Source organism: Prinia subflava, chromosome 14 (assembly GCF_021018805.1).
Source record: "Prinia subflava isolate CZ2003 ecotype Zambia chromosome 14, Cam_Psub_1.2, whole genome shotgun sequence".
In the NCBI taxonomy this organism is placed as follows: Eukaryota; Metazoa; Chordata; class Aves; order Passeriformes; family Cisticolidae; genus Prinia; species Prinia subflava.
Genome location: NC_086260.1, coordinates 17,354,545 through 17,375,021, shown reverse-complemented (window position 1 = coordinate 17,375,021; position 20,477 = coordinate 17,354,545). Strand labels below are relative to the sequence as shown.

Here is a 20,477-nt window from a genome sequence, read left to right as displayed (position 1 = left end):
GGGTGCCAGATGCAGTTTGAGATTGAGCACAAGAAGACGTCTGAGAGCCCAGCCCAGATTCAGGGATAATCCCACAGAACTTGGAACCACCTGACCTCTTGACAGTGCAGTGCTGAGGGCTGCTGCCAGCACAGGAGGTGACCCTTGGCATCCACACCTCTGTATTTTAGCATTTTAATTTGAACCTAACTTTTGAATATCTGAATCTTTATAAATTAATGAACCACCAAGGTTGCAAGCAGCACTCACCTTTGAGTAATGATAACTCTTTTGGACTGTATCTTTCTTGAAGAAGACCCTTCCTTCTGTCCCCATAAAAGAATTTATGAACACATTCAGGGCAAGTGCCCCATTTATTTATATATCCATTTTTTACTGCAAGAAATTGCAAAACTCTTGCTTCTAGACCAAAAAACCCAACCAAGCAAAACATGTTCTCTCCCCCATATTTCTTATTTAATTCAAGCTTTCTTTTAATCAAATCAGCCACAAAAAGGCAGTTGGGGTCTCACATGGCGAAGCAGAAAATTCCCCAAGAGTAATAGGACAAAGAAAGTCATTGTGTAGAAAACTAAAATGCAGAACACAGAGAAAAGAGGAGTGTGGTGGGAGAAACAAATGATAGAAGATGTGATAGCTTAAATTGAAGGGTAGGGAACAAGGGTAGAGGTGAACAAAAATGCAACAGAAAAATCAAAGAGAAAAAAGATGGGGGAAGATACACTTACTGTTAAATTTATGTGAGATACAGGCTTTTTTGAGGAGCAGAATCCTTTACTGAAAGCAGAAGTTTTGTACAAAAAAAAATAGGTGAGGGGAGAGGATGTTACAGTGGCTGCAGTTCTTTGCCTTGTAAATCCAGACAGAAATGGTGAAAGAAAACAGTAATTTCTATAGAAGGAAATAAGTGACTGAAAAACGAGGAAGGCAGGAAGAGCAACAGAGAGAGGAGTGAGAGAGGACCAGAACATTGAAACTAGTAAGCTTAAGTTAACATGGTTTTAAATTTTTATTGTAAGAGAATCAATTAGATGGAATAGGATGAAATAAAGCAATGATCCATTGTGGATCCTGAGACTGGAGCTGTGGCACTGCCCATGGGGGCTGGTCCCATCCTCACTTGCTCCATTAACACAGCAAAGCAGAGCAGTGGACAGCAGGCCTTGACCTACCTGGCTGGCAGAGTTTGGGCACCAGGCAATCCTGGGCCAGCCAGAACGTTCCTCTTTGATTTATGGGGATGAGGCAAATCTCTGGAGGTGCCAGGAGTCCTGGCTGTGACTGAATTGGGAGCCAGGAGTTGCTCTCAGGGGCTCTGCTCTGCTTTTGCTTCTGTTCAACAGGCACTTGGAGATTCCTGTAAGGCAGGAGGTAACAGCAAACGTAGCTAAAGGAAACAGAGGGCAGAGGGAAGCAGCAGACAGATGCTCACAGCTTGGTAAAACATTTACTCCTCCTGCTGATGGCTGGTTAAAAGAGAAGTGTGGGGCGATATCCTGTGAGATATGTACAGATCTGTTACATATACACTGACACTATTCTGTACTGGAATTAGAAATTACAAAATGACAAATATTCATTACTGCATCTGCCTCAGCTTCTGAACAAGGGAAGAAGAGAACACAGGAAATCAGAAACCCACCAGAACTCACCCTGGGGCTTGGAAAGCACAAGAGAAGAGTGACTAAACAATAAATTAAGACACAATTAATTCTTAAGTGAAGAGTGGAATGGCACCTACTTAGAGAATGGAAAGCACACGTGCAGAGGGGATTTGGGAGCTGCAGCAGCCAGGCACACCAGCGACTTTGGGCTGCTGCAGAAAGCACAGAAATCTCTGTCAGCATAACTCATCTATTCAAAGTCAGATAAAATCTTTGAACAATGTGAGGAGTTTCTATCGTACCTTAATAAATTCCCTGGCCCAGAGCTTCTTTGCAGCAAGGGAGAACTGCATTAGCAGGGCAGCAGCTGCCTGGGAAAGCTCAGGCACTGCAGTTTGAGTGCAGCTCTCAGGCATGGCCTGCACCTGCTTGAGCCTCACTTAAAGCAGAGGGTCCCAGGTGAAAGCTGCCCCAGCCATGAGCCCCTGCTCCCTGATCAGTGCTGTTTCTATCCCTCTGCTGGCAGCAGGGCAGGAGGTGACACAGACACCCTACAACTGAAAGCAGGGAATATTGAATTTGTAGCGAGTCTGCTGATATAACCCTGGATCAACAGCTTGTGATTCAAATCCCAAGTTCATGTATAATGGAAACAATGAGATTGGGCAGCCTGGTTTTGATGCAGTGAAGTGAGCAATCTGGTGCTTCCAGTTTCCAAATTCCACATTGTTTGTCATGTAATTTGTGCAGCAAAATCAGCACCTTGAATGTACAAGCAATTCACACAAACATATATTGGCATCGTGTCCGCACATTTCTTTTAAAAAACAGGCCTCTAATTACACAGTTTGTTTTAGCTTATTGACTTTGGCAAGAAATTGTTTCTCTTTTAGTACATTGCTTTAAAATAAAAAGGGTTTTCCAGTTTTATATTGTTGGCAGGATAGAAAGCAACTTCTGTTGAATAGCCTACAATGCTGGCATATTTATGGATTCAAAGATACAAAGGAACTGAAATTCTAAAATTAATTTTGGAATGAAAACTTACAAAAAGCAGCTTGAAACTACTTGGATTTCATGGGCAGAGGCTTCTCTGTGTGTGTTTACTCTGCAGTGTTACCTCCGTGCACAGCAGGTTGGGTTTGAGATGTTCATTATTTGTAAAACATCGTCCAATGTTTGCAAAATGCATGAAGTGGTGCCAAAAAAAGCTGCTAACTGATGGGGTTGAAATGCTGTGTTTTGCAACCAGCCAATGGCTGTTCTGCAGATGTTTTCATAGAAGGAGCCTCAGAGACTTTTGCAACAAAGAGCAGGACCACAGCTGGTGTGGGTTTGCATCTCACACACAGCCCCATTCACTGCTGGTGTCAGGAGCTTTGAATGGTCTGACAGAACAACCTCCAAGAGAACCCTAATACAGCAATAAAATAGAAAAGGAGAGACATGGTGAACTAAGACTGCCTCAAACTCCATGGTGTTTTCACAAGATGTGTGCTTCAAGAACACAACCATCATAACGAGAGAAAGTTTTAAAAATCTATTACTCTTTGCATGACACATTTCTTGGCTTGGACGATGCCATCACTGATTTTTATTTGGAAACCTAAGTCCATGTGTATGTGTCAAACTGTTAGCTGATAATGTCAATTTTATTTAGTTCATTCACATAAATCTTCAACAATAAAGCCACATTGCAAAGAAACCATTTTCAAATAGCAAACAAACAAGAACCATTATATCTTGAAAGTATAATTATTTCAAGGTAAAATATTTGTGACACATACAGAGCAACAGTAAGGCTTTAACTGTGTGGTTTTCTTGATGAAAGTATCAAAAATACTTGGAAGAGCTTCATTTGCAAATTTTCTTTACAGATTTTTTTTTTCTAGGGAGTTAGATCTATTGACCAGCAGGAAACAGGTTCACTGACTGACTCGAGCCTGTAATCTTTCTTGTACAACCTGAAATGAAATCAAAACAAGAGAAATTGTGATAACACAATCAAAGGGCAGGGCAGATTGCACCAGGAGTCAGAGGCCTGTGTGGGCAGAGCTCCACCTCAGCACTCCCAGGACCTGCACACTCATTTCTTCCCCATCACAGATGTGTGCTAAAAGCAGTTGAAGGATGGAAAATTTTTCTCGTGGAAAATCCAACTAAGGAAACATCTTCCCTGTCCAGGAAAACAATGCAAGCTGTACCCCCAGCATGTAGTTATTTCCCCCAATGAAATAGGAGCCTTGAGCCCTGTAGCATCACTTAAACAAATGCAGGCTGTTGGGGGAAAATTAAAACACAAGATATTTACACCACAGAGGTGTGTTCTTACAAACTCTCCCTCAGTTTCATTTCTTTTGTTCTCTGGTATCTGCTGATAAAATACATCTCAAAGCACAAACATCCCCTCCCCCTACATCTGGTACCTGGAAACTTTGTGCTCAGATCCAGACACTCGCAGGAGTTTTTCCACAGCTCTCTGATCATTGTTGGAGTCACTCCCAAATTGTGCTTTTGAATAAAATTGACCTAAGCAACAGACACAGAAATTATTTAAAAATACAAACCAGCTGAGTGTTGCTGTTTGTTTAAGCCAAATGGCAGCTCTAACACCAAGAGAGCATCTCTTCATCTCAGAAAACAAACCAATGATGTTTGGATGCTCCATCAATAAGTTTGGAAAATTCCTCTGTTTCAGCTTTGACCTCCTGTTATCCCTAAACTCTCCACAGGAAGGTTCAGCCTTTCTCTGATTGTCTTGCACAATTATTTCTTCCTTGTGGTTTTTTGAATATGGAGTCTCTCCATTTGCAAAGTTTCCAAAACAACTTCAGCTTAGGTCCCACCAGGATTTTTGGAGCCGAGACATTCAGGAGCAGCTGGCTTTCATTTCCTAACCATGATTGTTTACAACTCTATGTCCATTATTTATAGCCTGTTATTTGACATCAAATGAATCATGTCATTCCACAGCACTGTTGAGGTTAAGGCCAACTATTATTTCTGTCTTATTTTAACATCTTCTAAACCCATAATGGGCTACTTAGAGTTGTGCCACTGGTGAGTGGGAAAGGATTGTGTCCTGTGTGCTGTTTCCAGGGTGAGACCTCCCCTCTTTGGGACTGCTGGGCAGTAGAAGTTAAATTCCAAAGAGAATAAATTAAGTGCAAAGTTTCTTTTTGCTGCACACATCCACACTGATACACACCCAGAACTCCAGTGACTTGGTCCGAGAAATGGTCGGTGTTCAAGAAATAGAGCCCAAGGAAATCGTCTGGAAACCTCACCAAGGAAATTTTGACTGTGACCATACCAGGAAGTGATGCTGTAACGCTCTTTTCCTTTTCAACTGACACACTCAGCCTAGGAAGTAAATTATGAAATTATTTCCAAGAAGAATGTGAAGAAAGAATATGTATTTACCTCACTGACATTAATTATCCAAAATAATTTCATTTTTGCCTTTTATCTCCTTGCAATTGCATCTGTCCTGATCTTTTTGTAGTTATTTTTAAGCTAGAAAATATTGAGTAGAATATCTCTTCTCCCCATGCTGTACAACAGGTCTTGCAAATATGCCTGGGGACAAATTTTTGCTGATGAATACACCTTGTTATCCATAATGACAAGAGATGCTTGGATGGGAAAAAAATCTCACCATTTTAATGAGAAAAGGGTAGACTAATAAAATAATTCAGTCTTTTTAATGAACAAGTCAATTTTTGTTTCTTGGATATTTCACAAGTTTTTCAGACCTTGCCTTTCTTCTGACCCATTAATGTTATTGTGGTGCCAGGGGGGCTTGCAGAACACAAATGCCACTGTCCTTTTTCTCTCTGCAGAGAGGATTAACAAAGCCACCCCCAAAGGGCTGATGCAAGGCCTTGGGTGCTGGACTGAAGCAGAAGGATCATTCTGCTTGGGAGATTATATTGGGACACAAATCCAGCGAGTTCTTGGCTCTGTTTGCATTCAAGGATAATTGAAAGCAGTTGTTGTAGCAGTTGGTATTGTCTAGAGCTGTGGAGGAGAGCAGCCATGGGTGTCCTGCCTGCCCCGGGCCAGCAGGGGATCCTTGTGGAGAATTATTCCAGCAATTTGAAAAGGCTGGGGGAACCAGCTACACTGAGCTCTTCCTTGTGGTACTGAACGATCCTGCTCTAATGACTCTAACAAATAAAATCTGCTTTTAAAGCGCCCCTTCTCCTACAGTGGACATTTAGTTACAGACAGCTATTCCAACACTTTATGCCTGCCCATAAAAAAATGTCAGCTTCCCAGATGGGAGTTATTGCCTAAAACTGAGGGGAAGGAAAAGCCCAGCCTGTGTGGAGCCAAGTGCTGTATAAAAGGGACAGTAAATGTCAAAGCCATCACTTGGCAGTGCTCGCTCTGCCCTGGAGGAACACAAAGTGGCTGCTGGTGGCACCAGGCTACTCTGCATGGCTCCTTTCCTTTGGAATATAAATACATGAACAGCAGGCTGATGGTGCAGTTGTTCTGGTTCTCTTTACACAGGCAGAGGGAATTAAACTTATTTTCTTCTCTAAATTTGAAATGGGGCATTATGAAGATACCCTGCTGCTACTCACAGTGATATACTTGCTGGAGAAGGACATTTGGAAGCACTTACTTCAGGTAAATGGGAAAGTAGAGGCCTGAATGAACAAAGATCTGACACGTTTTCAAGTTTAGGAAAGGACAGGGAGAGGTTTCTTACCCCTGGATGGTGGAGGAGGCTGACTTCGTCCACGACAGCCAACTGTTCCTGTTATCGTGGCTTAGAAGGATTGCATGAGTGTAGACGTGGATTTGCACAGGGGGATTCACGTAGTTGATATCAAACTGCACAAAGTGATTTGTTCCATCTCCAAGCTTCCCCGTCACACTGAGTCCTTTAATACAAATTTGTCAGGTGATTCTTCTCTTATTGTACAAGTGATCTTAGTAAACCTGCTCCAGTTTTGTCACTGAAGCAACTCCAGGGTCTCAAATCTAGATTAGTGGGGCATTTTTGGATTTCAGCCCCACGTACCCAAGACTGTGGTGGGGTCACTGGAGCTTGTTGAACCCCATGCTCCCACCTCCTGCACAGGGGTGTCTCTGTTCCACAGGCAGAGCAGGGGCCTGGTGCCTGGGCCTTGGCTCCTCAAGGACAGGACCACAGAAAATCTGCTGTGCCTCCAGAACGTGTTGGCACACAGGGATCAAGAAGTTTAAGGTCTCTGCATCCTCCAAAGCCCCAAGGGCTGGGTAGGAGAAAGCCCTAAGGACTGAGGGAGTGACACCAGGAGGAGAAGTTGACCCTCAGCCTGTGAGAAGTGCCCCCAGCTGTTGCACCATTAATATTGCCTAACAGAAGGGCAGAATTCACCACAGCCTCTCTGGTCAGTGCAAGGCAGCAGGTGTGAAACAGCTCTTCATGAGAGGGGGTTATTCCCAAAAACTGCACTCACAGACCCAGTGACTCTCTTTGTCTTGGTGTTGGGATAATGTGGCTCACTCACCTTGCTCTGGATCTGACAGCAGGTGGACAGAGGCTTGTGCTCTTTCATAAATATTTAAGCAGATTGTTTCATTTTGTCTTGGTAATTGCAAGAGAAGTTGTGGATGTTCATTGGCTGAAAAGGCAGAAGAAAAATTTCATTAACAAAAAAACCCCCTAGCCTGTGCCCTGGATAGGCACAGCAAAAATAATTTATAGATTTATGCCTAAAACAACAGTTATAGCTTTTATAGGATAGAATGATTAGGAACAAAGTAATGACTGTTGAAAAGCACCCCCAGACACAGCAGCTTGATATGAATGAAAGCAAGAGATTTTAAATATGGAGTTTACTAAGGACAATGAGCCCTTAAAAAGGCTTAGGCTGAAGATTTGTTGTACTGCATTTCTTATAACCTCAAGCCAGAAAGGTCTTGTAATGGGACACAGGGAGATTTTCTACTGAAATGGAAAAGAACTAGCCAAGGTTTGCAAGAAGAGGTAAAAGATTTTCACAGAGTTGGTGCAGTCAGAAAAAGCATTGTTGCATGCAGAATGCATGTACATTACAGTTACATTAATAATTGAAATGGGACTAGGAATTGTCACTGACCAATAGGTTGTGCTCTTACGGCGTCTCTGAGCCTGGAAACTGAAATAGGGAAAATTAGTAAGAAGAGCTTATTTAAATATTTTTCTCTAAGTCAGCTGATGAACCAGGACAAATGCTGGACAGAAACGTTTTAGCAGAGCTCTTCACTGACAACCACAGAGAGCTTTGCCTAAGACAAGATGTCCCAATGGGGGGAAAAAGCACAACATCCAGTGCCTGTTTCTCTCAGGATGGACCATGCCATGGGGCTGTGCTCAGCTGGAGCAGTGGGGGGGTTTAGAGCTGTGTTTTAAAGAGTCTCTGGGCAGTGTTGAATGCAGCACACCCAGCCCAGCCCCTCTGACCCCACTGTGAGCAGTTACCTGTTGAAAACATCTTCCTGTTTCTGCCAGTTTGGAGCTCAGGGCGCCTTTGAGCTGAAAGAAAAGGGTTTTCCCAATGTTTCCCAATGTTGCTTTGGGTTTATGCCTTGCACCTCCCTCCCCACCCTTTGACACAGGGAATCTGTCCTGCTTGTTGCCCACTGCATTTTCTGGATACCCCCAGACTGGTGAATTATTTTCTTTTTACATTCCTTTCTTTCAGCATACTAATATATACTTTTCCAGATCTTTCACATTTATTTTCAGGAGGTATTTATTTTATTTCTGTAAAGGGGCCAAGGTTGTTTCCAAAAGTTTATAGTTCATTATCAAATATCTGTGGACTGAAATACATATAATAAAAACTAAATTGTGTATCAAGTGGGCATCTCCAATCCAAATGCGTTTATTAGAATAAGGCTGATATGACCCTACATATGAAACGAGCTTCATAGAATTAGTCTGAAAAGAAGCAAGAGAAAATTATTCTGAGGAGAAGTGCTTACCAAGAGATGACCCACCCTTCCCTCTGCGAGAACCTGGTGAAAGAAAAGAGAATATCTTGTTTACTGATGACTGCATCACACACCTTACAGGAGTGGTTCTGCTGCTGAGCTCCCCAGCACCGCTTTGGAAGAGACAACCTCCAAAGACAGGGCAGCATTGTGATTCCCTCAATGCATTTCTGTGAAAGAACTAGAACAAAACCAAGGTTTTTCACCTATAAAATTATTATTCAAATAAATGCAGTTTCCAGAGAGGAAAAAAATACCTGAATTATCCTCAGAAGGCATTCTTGAGTGGAATCTTTTGAAAGATGTTTCAAAAATGGTAGGAAGAAGCAGAAAGCATCATTAACACCATTGAGTTGAAGAACTACTTTTCCTCAAGAGCATAGATAATTTTGACCTTTGAGACTTTCTGAATGGAAGATTTTCTCCCTTTGAGCCTGTTATCTACCCAAAACCTGCACAGACTGTGGCAGGCATTGCTTACAATTTACTTCACACATTATTTCAAATCTCAGATACTTCCTTCTATAGAGCAACCACCATGGACTGTTTTGGTTTTTTATTAGAGGCTATGAAAATGTGCTACTGGAAAAGAAGAAAACATTTACCTCCTGCTGGAAGACTGCTGGGCTTCTCATTATCTGTCAAGAGGAACAGGGACAGATGAATGTCATAGAGTCACCACTGAATGACTTTACCCATGTGAACCAGCAAACTGGGACAAGGGCTTCAGGTGATGAGGTTTTTTGTGTTAAAGAATGGGTATAAAGAACACTTGCAAAGCTCTGACTGAGGCCATGCTTTCACCCTGTATTCATTTTAGACTTAAATGCTTCAGAGAAAAGTGTGGAACCCTTTTGTATTGTCAGGAATGTAATAGTAACAGCTATTAGACTACCTTTAGTTAATATTTAAACAAACTATTTTCCATTTCAATCGTTGTGCCTGTTTCATCACTTTGACTTTCAAAAAAATCCTGCATGTTTAATTTTGAAAGGAAGCCAATCCCTGAAACTCCTGCCTCCAATTTGCCTCATTATATCACCATCAAATGAACCGAAGTGGAAGTCAACAACAGTGGATCAAGAAGAGCAGAGTGTTTAGGGGGGCTGTTTTTACCAGCCTCGGTGGGTTTGTTTGCCAGCTCCTCCTGCTGCTGGGGTTTGGTGACCACCATGGAAGTGAGGGGTGTGACAAAGCTGTACCGCAGGGACAGATCCAAGGCTTGGGCCTCCAGGGCCTTCTGGTCCTCTTCTTGGGCTGAAATACTGAAGTCTGTGTTAATGATGCAGCAAAAATGTGCAGAGACGGAATAGGTCATCTTCAGATTCCTTTACATATTAGCTGTGTCTCCACAGATATTTATTATTGAAGGGTCAGTAGTCTTAGGGGGATAGCTCAGCTGTTCACGTGCCTGAAATTATGGAAATGCTTAATTTTTGCAACACTGGAGCCTAGGTTTAAATACATAGAAGTAATAGATACATGATCTATGAAGTGTCTTATGGACATCCATACTGTTCTATTCCCTAGCTATTGCCATTCCTTAGCTGCAGACAATATTTCTGGCTATGTAAGAAGAGCTCAACACAATCCACACAACTGAAATCTATTTCATAGTAATTTAATGAAGAATGTGTTAAGTTACATGTTTATATATATATGAAATTGAACGTTGTAGTGCTACCATAAACTGAAAGGCACTTCATGTTCATCATATAGTAATGTAGTATTCTCCCAGTATCTTATGGTTTTGATACTATCTGGAGAAATATTTCTGTTTCTTTGTATTTTCTGATCATATAATTGGTGAATAAGGAATTTGTGTTTTGACAAGTTAGAAGTTTGTTATGTGAAGCATTAAAATCACTTACGCTTCTTCCAGAAGCTGCTGAATGCTCAAGTAAGCCCACAGCCTCTCTATGAAATTCCCAAAGATGTATCTTTGATTTTGGAATACTTGCTCCTTCTCTTTGACATTTGCTTCTTCCTTAAGAGTCAAGTTACTCATGTGCTGAAGTGGGAGAAAACTGACCATTAAAAGAACAGCTCCAGATGTCATTTATAGTCACATTATTAGACTTGAAATAATATCTTTCAGTAGCAGGTGTCCTTCAATTTTGTTCTTTCTCATTGGAAAATGCAACTCCAAAGTATCTAAAACACATGTATTTTAGATATGTATCTCTGGAGTTGAAACAATGATGAAAAAAGAGGTAATTAAATTCTATTTCAGCATTTTTGAGATCAATAATTGAGATTCCGTGCTTCAGTACAACAATAGAAACCTAAAAGTGCTTAAAGAGCCAAAATATTTGAATTTTGTTAAAGAATCAACAAAATTGAACTAAAATTGGTGTTTGCTTATTTGTAGATATTCTTCAAGGTTTTTCTTTTGTAGGAAATTCAATAGAGGGTAATTTTAGCAGACTTCAAACAATGAGAAACAAGCTGAGTGCCCAAATGTAAAGAACATATCCTAAACACAAAACACTTCTTGAAGCCTCCTACTGTGCCACAGAAGACAGAAGGGAGAGATGTTTTTCACAATTAGTAAACTGAACACTTACTGACTGAGCTTTAATTTCCACTGGCAAAAGATCCAGCTCATTGCTAATTTTCCCAGACACTGTAATTTCAGATCCTTCAAAAAACAGCTTGAAATTGTTCTTGGTTAATCCTTCAATGGAATTTTCTGGATACTGCATTTCAATTTGCATTAATGTTGGGGTAGCCACTTCTTGATAAAAGCCCTAAAGAAAAGCAGTGAGACAGAGAACACACACAAATGACAGCAAAATTGTGCAAAGCAATATGTTGAATACTTAAAGCCCCATTTAAAAGCTTTTTCTTTAGTAGTGCAAACTCAGACACTGCCCTCTTCCCCTGAACAATTTCTCTTTTTACAGTACAGAAATAGGTTAAGTTTCCCAGTTTGTCTGAATGGGGCTGATTTGAGGACTTTGAGTCATGGCTACATGGAGGGTACAAACCCTCAGATACCCCAGAATTGCCTTCCTCCCTCCACTAAAGTAACAAGTAAACTCAGCCCCAACATTTCACCTTGGAAAATCTGTAATTTTGCTGCTAGGACTAGACTTTAGCTGTAGCTGATAGATGGTTTTCCTGGCACATTCCTTACTCCTGACCTGGAGCTGCAGGGCTGCATCAGCATTTTCATAGATGCGCCGTGCTATTCCCCCATTGCTCAGGGCCATTTTCTCCAGGAATTTATAACTGACATCAAACCCAAAGCCAAGGCAGAAAAGAGCATATTTCCCATTGATGGCTTTCTGAACGTTTTCTTGAATTACTTCCACATTTCTCTCACCTGTAAATGAAACAAAAACACTGTTGTGGGTTTGGGTCTTTTCAAGTGCAAAAAGACTGCAGCAGGTTAATGGAAAATTCTGCCTGAAGTTTTAAAAAATAGTTCTGAATAAAATACTAAAAAGATAGGGAACAGAATGCTGGTAATTGAATTGGAAATGAAAGCACGACTCTGCATATGGAGTGCCAGAACATGATTCTCTCCCTGAATGACTTTTACTAGGTTCTACTGATGTTGTCGTGGCTAAGTGCAAAATATTTTATAGGATTACAGGGCCAGAGGAGGTTTTTAGTACAGAAGGGACACACACTACAAGTTAACAACACGAGGGATGGACACACTTCATCAAGCATTCAAAAGGCAAGTACCATCCATAAAAATTATGTGTGTCAATTCAGAGAAGAATGGATTGGTTAATGGTGCAATTCCAGCAAACTGCCAATGAACTCAGCCACGCTTCTCTGCCAGCTACTTTGTGTGACAGAGGGAAAAGATTTTCACACCATCATCTTCCCTCGTCTGAAGGGCTGCTGATGGCCATGGAGAGCTTCTCCATCAGCATTTCCAGGCAGAAGCTGTCACTGCCTGTAGCAATGTCATGGGAGCAGCTCAGAGTTTTCTCTTTCAGCTGCTTTGCTAAGAAAGGCAGTGTATGCAATAATGCCTGACAGTCCACGCTGGCCTGATCTCTAACTGCTGCATGTGGGGAGCACTGGAGACTCACTGTGCCTGTGCTGGAGAGGCAGCACTGTGAGCTGAGTTTTATTAAAATACCCAAACAAAACTAACAAACCCCAAAGAATGGCTCACACAGTCTGAAAGGCAGACTGATCTTATTAAGGATTTATAGATACATCAATATTGTAGGCCTTGGAGTGATGCTGGTGCCACACAAAACTAAGACAAACCCCTGTTCAAGACAAGGGAGTTTGTGCCATTGCACTGGGAGTTGTTGCTTATTTCACCTGATATTTCAATCTCAATCCTTTGGTTTGTGCTGTCACAGCTGATCACTAATTAAGACATGGCAAAGAATACAGAACAAGAAGCACCTTGAAAATATCTCAGGTTCGAGGCGCAGAAGGTGAAGAAACACAAGCAATATCTCTCAAATAGGACTGTACACAGTACCTGCAACATGGTCATGTTTTGTCTCTAGGTATTTTACTTTTGTTTCAGCTGTGCCTGGAGTATCTCCAATTCCCATGAGTTTGTAAGCTGGGAAGCCAGTGGTATGCAGCAAGACAATTCCCAGTGAAAGGATGTGCAGCCACAGGCATCACTCTACAGCCCTCAGCAGAGCCCTCTCATAATCCCCTCTCCAGATCCAGCAACAGCTCAGCCTGCATATTCCAAAGCTCTTCTAAACCACAGGCTAGGTCTAAAATACTGGGATGCAAGTGTAAACGATAAAAAAACCCCAAGGGAGGGAGGACTGAGCGTAGCATTCACTCACCAGAAGTGGGCTGGCCATCTGTCAGCAAAATGATCATGGACACGCTGTGCTGCGGCAGCTGCTGGGCTCTGCGCAGCGCGGCCACGGCGGCCAGCAGGGCCCCGCTGATGTCCGTGCCTGCAACGAGAGCACAGGGGAATCCCTGCGGACACTGCCCTCCTTCTGCAGAGCCCTGCGGACACTGCCCTCCTTCTGCAGAGCCCTGCGGACACTGCCCTCCTTCTGCAGAGCCCTGCGGACACTGCCCTCCTTCTGCAGAGCCCTGCGGACTTGTTTAAAGTTTTCTGCGGGAAGTAATCCTCCCGAGAGAGGAGGATTTAGGGGCTTAGCCTACTGGACTTCATTACCGGGTGTTATATTGCAGTGGCAGTGCCGGAGTGTTCCTTTGGGAGCATTTTCCACACATATGTCACGGGAAATACAAACATGTCTAGAGCCATTAAAAAGTGCTTAAGTAAACACACTGTCATCTGTTAACCTATATTTAAGGAAAGTTTCTCTGCTTTATGTAAGAAGTTGGAGAAAAGAGCTGAGCATGATGTTAGAGCCTGACAGTGTAACATTAAAGGGGGACAGAGCCCTTGAGATGTGCTTAAAACTAAATAATGAACTAAAACTAAATAATAAACCAGAACTAAATAATAACACCAAGCACACTGACTGATGCAGCAACTGACATGCCACCTGTCTGTTTTGCCTGTTTTATTTCTGTGGCATGGCTTACAAGGGCCTATAACTTTGGATGTGTTTTGTTTTGGTTTTTTTTTACAAGGGGACACTTGATATAAAAGGAAAAAAATCAGCAAATTGCTGTCAAATGTTGAGTGGAATGTAATTTTTTTTGTAGGAAAAAAATGTGCTATCAAGGAATCTTCCAATTATCTCTATGATAAAAATGGAAACAAGACTCTGTGGCTTGTACGGTTCATAGATGTGCTGTAAGCATCTCATATATATCATATAACTAGATCTAGCTCATAATGCAGTCACCAGTCTGTCCACTCAAAGGCTTTCTTTCCCACTCATCACTTAAAAGTCTTAAAAACTGACTTGCTTTGTAAGCACTGGTGGTCGCTCTGGGGCACTATAACAAAAATAAGTATTTTCTAAGCAGTTTTTTCCACTGGGTGCATATTTGTGGTTAGGAGCACGTGTACCTCCCCTGGCAGTGAGAGTCTGCACCAAGGCTGCAGCACTGGCCACGTTCTCCTCGGTGGCTGGCAGCAGAGAGCTCTTCCACTCCACCACTTTGTTGTTGAAGGTGATAAAGGTGAAATGATCTTCTGGGCGGAGGTCCTGCAAAATCTTCAGCAGGGCATCCCTCGTCTGTTCCAAGGAGAAAACAATCATTGTGATTATTTCCACTCCTTTGCCAGACCTAGGATTGAAATTTCAATGTAATAAGGGGGGTTCTCTACAGCTCTCTGCAGTTCCAGATGCAGCCCAATGCCTTTATTAAACCCTAGTGGTATGATTTAGGTTGAGACCATCAGAAATAGACAATTCACTTAACTTACAGACACAAAATCCAACCTATGAGGGCTGTAGGGGGCTTGTCTGCTCTCAAGCAGAGCTACACACACAGTCATCAATAAACATAAAACACATAACAGATAAATTAAGCTATCTAAGCTTCATCAAAGAAAAACATAAACACAAAAAGTTCTGCAAAAGTACAAAAAGCTCTCTCTGCCTCAATGTTTAGCACCCATGAAAACAGCTGTGTCAGACAAGAGTTACTCTTTCATAACTTCAGTCTCTGCATATATATTTTCTAGCATTTCTATAAATCTGAATATTTTGCTGTGTACAAAACCAGTGTGTGTTTCCAATGAGAAATTCCCAGTTGCTTTCTCAGAATTCTGAGGTGTGTGTGCCTGCTGCTGACAGAGGTCATGCTTTGAGAGGAGTTACCTGTTCAATTTTTCTTCCTGTCATGGAGCCACTTCGGTCTATAACAAAGACGACATTTTTGGGAAACACTGGCATTTCTTGGGGTGCAAAGTAATGGACAAAATACCCATTGACAATCTGAAATACAGAATGTGAAATCACCAGTAAAAGTACATCTAAAGAAATAAAGAATAAATCTTAACATTCTGGCATAGCAAGAAGTAGAGAGCATGCTCAGTATTCTGCTCTTCTCAATAAGTCCAAATCAAAGAGCTTGAATTAAAGAAAGTGAAATGTATTTCCTAGCTGGAAGCAAGACTGTCTGTAGAGAGAAAATTACCACAGAGCAGCATGCATACATACATATATATTAGACACCTCAGTGCCATATGTATGATATATGCATATTATCACTGTGTATCACATTACTCTTCACCTATGAGTACATCTCTGCTGAATTATTGTGGCTGCCACCTTTTAGCTCACCCGTGTACACTTCATTAGTGAAATGGTATGGAAAATACTCTATTTTATTCCCTAGAATATGCATTGGCTCATAAATATTTGTGAAGTTCCTGCTGTATTTAGTTATGCCTTGGTTATCACAAAATCACAGAGATCAAGCATCTATATATAACATTTTAAGTTCCATAAATCACATTCCTCTAAACTTCATTTACAAGAAGCAGCAAATACACTTTAGAGGAGTGAAAATTATAATAAAAAAAGAGACATCTATTAAAAAGACATGTATTAAATACCTATGTAGATTTGGTATCTGAATAAAATTTGGAAGATTGATTTTTTTCCTGAGTGATCAGTTTTTGCAGTCCCTAGGTGTCTCTATGGATTTACCGAATATCACCCTTAGTTCCTGCTGACCCTGGATTAATGGGAAGAGCTTTTCCTGTCATTCTTGGTGTTTCAAAGCAAATATCGCTATTTTGCTGATTGCACTTCACATTTGGACTTATCTGTGGTCTGAAAGCATTTCCATTTCTATTTTTTTACCTGTATGTCACCTGCAGTGGCTTCTCTCTTAACCTCATAACGCACAACAAAGTCACCATTGAGGAGTGTTTCATCAAGTTCAGAATTTTTCTTCTGTTGGTCTAGAGTTGGCTTAAATAAAATATGAGCCTGCAAAGCAATCAGAAGGAAATATTTAAAGCAATGTAACTTAGAGCTGCCACTGGCAGTAACCTCTGCCAGCTGCTGCCTTACCTTGGTTTCATTCTGCACTTTGGTGAGCGCCTCAGTTAACTCGTTTGTCATGAATGTGCTGTCTGTCTCCAAGAAGTGAATGCCCTGGGGCTCGAAGATGTGCACATCGATCTGGCAGCGGAGAAGAAATCAGCATCAGCTTCTCAGAGGGCACAGGGCTGTGTCAAAACCCAGGCACTGCTCCCTTGCACTCACCTGGAAGTGCTTCACGAGCTGCTTGGGCTGGACTTTGATGAGCAGCTCGTACTTCCCCAGGCGCCGCCTCAGCAGCTCCTCGTAGGTCAGCTCAAAAGTGACTTTGCTGGCGGCCGCGACGCTGACGGACATGTGGAACTGCTCCAGCTTTCTGTCTGTAATTCTGAGGGGGAAGAGCAGGGATTTATCTCCTGCAGGGGAAGTTTCCTTGTGGTGGCCAAGAGTTTGTGAAGTGTGCAAAATAAAGGCCAAGGGGCCACATGGGATAAAAAAAAAAGTAGCAGTAAACACTGTTCATCATAGAGAGGATTCTTTACATTGCAGGTGCTATTATGTACACCACATATATTACAGTAATGTGTCATGGGTGCAAGCTGAGAAATGGAGCAGAAACCCCTCCATGCCTCAGACTGAGTACCTGTGAAGCACAGATTAAACACACCCTGAAACTGTGATATCTGTTCAAGTGCCGTGGTCCTCTGTGCTTGCAAGGAGGCAGACTCAGCACTGAGCATCATCCCAGCACGGCAAGGTACTCTTGAATGAAAGGGAGCCAGGCTGGATGGGATCTGAGCAACCTGAAACCTGTCCCTGCCCGTGGCAGGGGGCTTGGAACTAGATGATCTTTAAGGACCCTTGTCCCTGAGATTAGCTCAGTTGGTCAGAGCATGGTGCTAGCAATGCTGTGGTTGTCAGTTCAATCCCTCTGTAGACTATTCACTTAAGAGTTGGATGTGAGGATCCTTGTAGATCCCTTTCAAGACCATTCTGTGATTCTTGGTTCAGTGATTCTATGACAGCAAGTCCCAAGGCACTGCTAAACAAGGATGCTTCCTACTGGAGCCCATTGCAGGACCACCTATAAATCATAAATATGTGAATTTACATATATGTTAAAAAAAAAAAAAAATCTCTCTGTATATACATATATGCATTATCCCTCCCACCAAGAACCCAAGACTGATTTTCACATTTGTCCCCACTGAGACATGGCTGTGTCCAGGGTTCCTTCTGCCCACAGCCAAACAGGAAGCCAAGGAGGGGTGTTAGTGCAGCCTTACTCAGAATAGCAACATACTTGACGAGGCCAGCACTCTGTCCTTGAGAGACTGCCGTGTCATACTCGTTCTGAGCAGCAGCTTTCTCCTTTATTATTCCTGGGTATACTTCACCATCCATGGACCTGTTTGGTTTCCATAAAAATTAATTAATATTAGAAGAAATGCACTGGGGAAAGGAACTCGACAGAAGATTTTTGTGGCTCTCTGGGCATAATCAGGGGACACTTTCCTCCCAAATCCCTTCACACTCAGGAGGATGTCAGGGGCCACCACCTCAACACAACCCTTGTCCTAGCAGAGTCTTGAGGAGGCTGGAGCAGGAGAAACACCACCACTGAATATGTCTGTCACCCACCCAGTGCAGCAGGCAGCCTGGCCCTGGGCACCACTTTTCTATTTGGCTGCCTACTACTTAGAGCATTTTTGCAGAGGACCCTCTCTGTGTTCTTTGCCCAGCAGGTCCTGAGCAGAAAGATGATCCCCCCCAGAGCTGCTCCTTGACAGCGCAGGGAAGGAATGGTCCTACATGGAGAAGTTGGTGATGAAAGCTGTCTTAGGTAACTCCACTTCAAAGGTGGCCTCTCGGGACTCATTGGCTCGGTTGACAATTTTGCTGGTGATGACAGTGTGAGCAAATCGTGATGTGACCTTGCAGTCCACGTGGAGGCTGTAGATTTCAATATCAGGCTGGAAAAAAATAAACAGACTGAGACAGAAACACCCAGGTTTTGCTCCCAAGCCATCCTTACCTGGATGATGCTATTGGAAAAGTTTGATGAAGGAATGAGCTCTTAGAAAGTCTGGAACTGGGGAGGAGATTGTTCTGAATGAGTCTGCTTATTCCCATCTCTGCAGCCACAACCACTGCCCCATGCAAAACCTGCAGCTACACCTGCATTCTGCTGTTCCACAGAAGCTTCTGTTGAACCTTTTTCTCTCCTTGGGGTACAGTGAAGCTGCTGCTGCACCACCCCAATGCACTGCCCAAGATTTTCCTCAGGATGATCAGAAGCCTCTTTAGGCCTGACCCAGGGAAGGCCCCTGGGTTTTGTGCAATTGTTTATTTCCCTCCCAGTGTTGACTTTGCTGCCTGTTTCCAGTTTGGTACCTTGTGTCCCACAGGGTGTTTAGCCAGCTTGAAACCTCGCATGGGCCTCCCAAGCCCTCACTGGTTGCACAAGCAGAGATGCCCTTTGAGCACTCATGTTTCTTCTGGTCTGGTTCTTCCAGGACCTGTGATGCCCAGAGGAGGAGGGCACCATTCTGGAGCTGCCTGGAACACCCCAGAGGGTGGCTGGACTGAGAACTGCCTGGAGTACCTGCCTACATGGACACCTCCTTCTGCATTTGGAATGTCTCTCTAAAGGTCCTGCCCATGTTCCAGCAGTGGCACTAAGAAAGGCTCATCTGGGCATCACCAGTCTTGCAATGTCCCAACAGCTGATTAAAATAAAAAAGCTCAGCATCAGAGCATATCATTGCACTTCTGTTTTTACTTTTCCAGCATCCAAGTATTTTGAATGGCTAATTGATCTTTAGCTATTTTGATAATTAATCTCCCGTACTTTGCTAGCCAATTAATACCATCCAGTGACCTCTTCTCAGTTAGGACGCTGGCCGAAATTCAAAAGTTTGCTGCCCTGCCATACTCAAACCTGCCCATGGCACATTCAGAGCGAGGTTTTGCCATAGAGAACACCAAGCCCTGAGCTGTGGCTCACTGGAGCAATGTAGGTGCTTGGTGGCAATTGCTGCCCACTGAGGATCCTTCCAACACAGGAGGAACTTGTCCTGTGCAAAATTCACCTGGTGCAGAATCTACTCCACTGCCACACGCCCAAGGGATGCTGCAGGGAGGAGGACCAGGATCTCTGCAGCAGCCCAGCCCTAACAGCATTTTAGGCTGTGGCCAGCACAAACCACGGCTCAGTGGGATGCAGCATGGGGAGGAGCTGTGCTGTGCCCCTGTGAAAGAAGCAGAGAGGGCCAGCCCCAGGCATGTACACAAAAGCAAAGGCATTGTGGACACATACACCCCGTGCAGTCCATGGCTTCCTGCGAGCTCTCACATGTCTGGCCCTGACCCCAACACCCGCCTGCCTTTCAGTCCCACTCATACTTTTCTGAATAGCCATGATGGACAGAGAAACCTTCTGACTTAAAGCTCCTTCTTCCTCTCTAATATCGATGTTTCTACAATGCCACCTGTCACCACTGTGATGGTACAAAACAGAGTTTGCTCCTCCACACAGTGCAAATAACTTTCTACTTCCCTCTTTTCCATTCCATATTTATTATTAAACACTCATCAGAAACCTCCTGGCACTGCACAGCGCTTGCTCGGTCCTGTGTCAAGATCCAAACCTCATCCAGTGGCCAAAGCAGAGCTACAAATCTCTCAGATTTGGTATCTTACATCCCGAAGGAAGAGCGCTGTCAAAAACATCTGCAAGCGCCTCCTGCTACATTTGTACTATAACAGCCCAAACAAACAACCAAAAAGACCTTAAAAGGACCCAAAACTCTAAAATCTGAGCACAATCCACCCAAGTCTCCCCGGGAGGTGTTACCAGAGGAGTTACCTGCACTACCTGGCCAGTTACCACAATACCACCACATCAGCAAATGAGCAAATGAGATATTGATAATAAAAATAAAGCAAATACCTTCTGATCAACAGTTTCTGCTAATACTATGAGTGACGAAAAGACCATCAATGCAAGCAATGTTCTCTGCTCCAT

General features: G+C 42.9%; 1 protein-coding gene across 1 annotated transcript; it reads right to left on the bottom strand.

The window, feature by feature from the left end:
- Nucleotides 1-114: 114 nt before the first annotated feature.
- Nucleotides 115-20,477, bottom strand: LOC134558048 (inter-alpha-trypsin inhibitor heavy chain H4-like). Its single transcript, XM_063411489.1, has 22 exons — nt 20,403-20,477; nt 18,263-18,423; nt 17,754-17,858; nt 16,676-16,838; nt 16,481-16,591; nt 16,268-16,396; nt 15,278-15,394; nt 14,521-14,689; nt 13,364-13,480; nt 11,726-11,907; nt 11,147-11,329; nt 10,451-10,590; nt 9,696-9,844; nt 9,185-9,217; nt 8,571-8,603; nt 8,065-8,118; nt 7,703-7,741; nt 7,112-7,225; nt 6,325-6,499; nt 4,813-4,967; nt 4,031-4,133; nt 115-3,568 (listed from the first exon to the last, which is right to left on the bottom strand). The coding sequence occupies exons 1-22, from the start codon at nt 20,475-20,477 to the stop codon at nt 3,493-3,495; spliced, it is 2,583 nt and encodes an 860-aa protein (XP_063267559.1). The 3' UTR covers nt 115-3,492.

Bases quoted from the DNA above. Each gene is read 5' to 3' on its own strand.
- LOC134558048 (XM_063411489.1), bottom strand. From the start codon at position 20,477: ATGGAGCAGAGAACATTGCTTGCATTGATGGTCTTTTCGTCACTCATA. The intron at 16,397-16,480 runs GTAAGGCAGCAG...ATTGCTTTGCAG, and splicing joins AAGTGCAGAATGAAACCAAG to GCTCATATTTTATTTAAGCC. The intron at 10,591-11,146 runs GTAAGTGTTCAG...CTCCCACTTCAG, and splicing joins TGGAAATTAAAGCTCAGTCA to CACATGAGTAACTTGACTCT.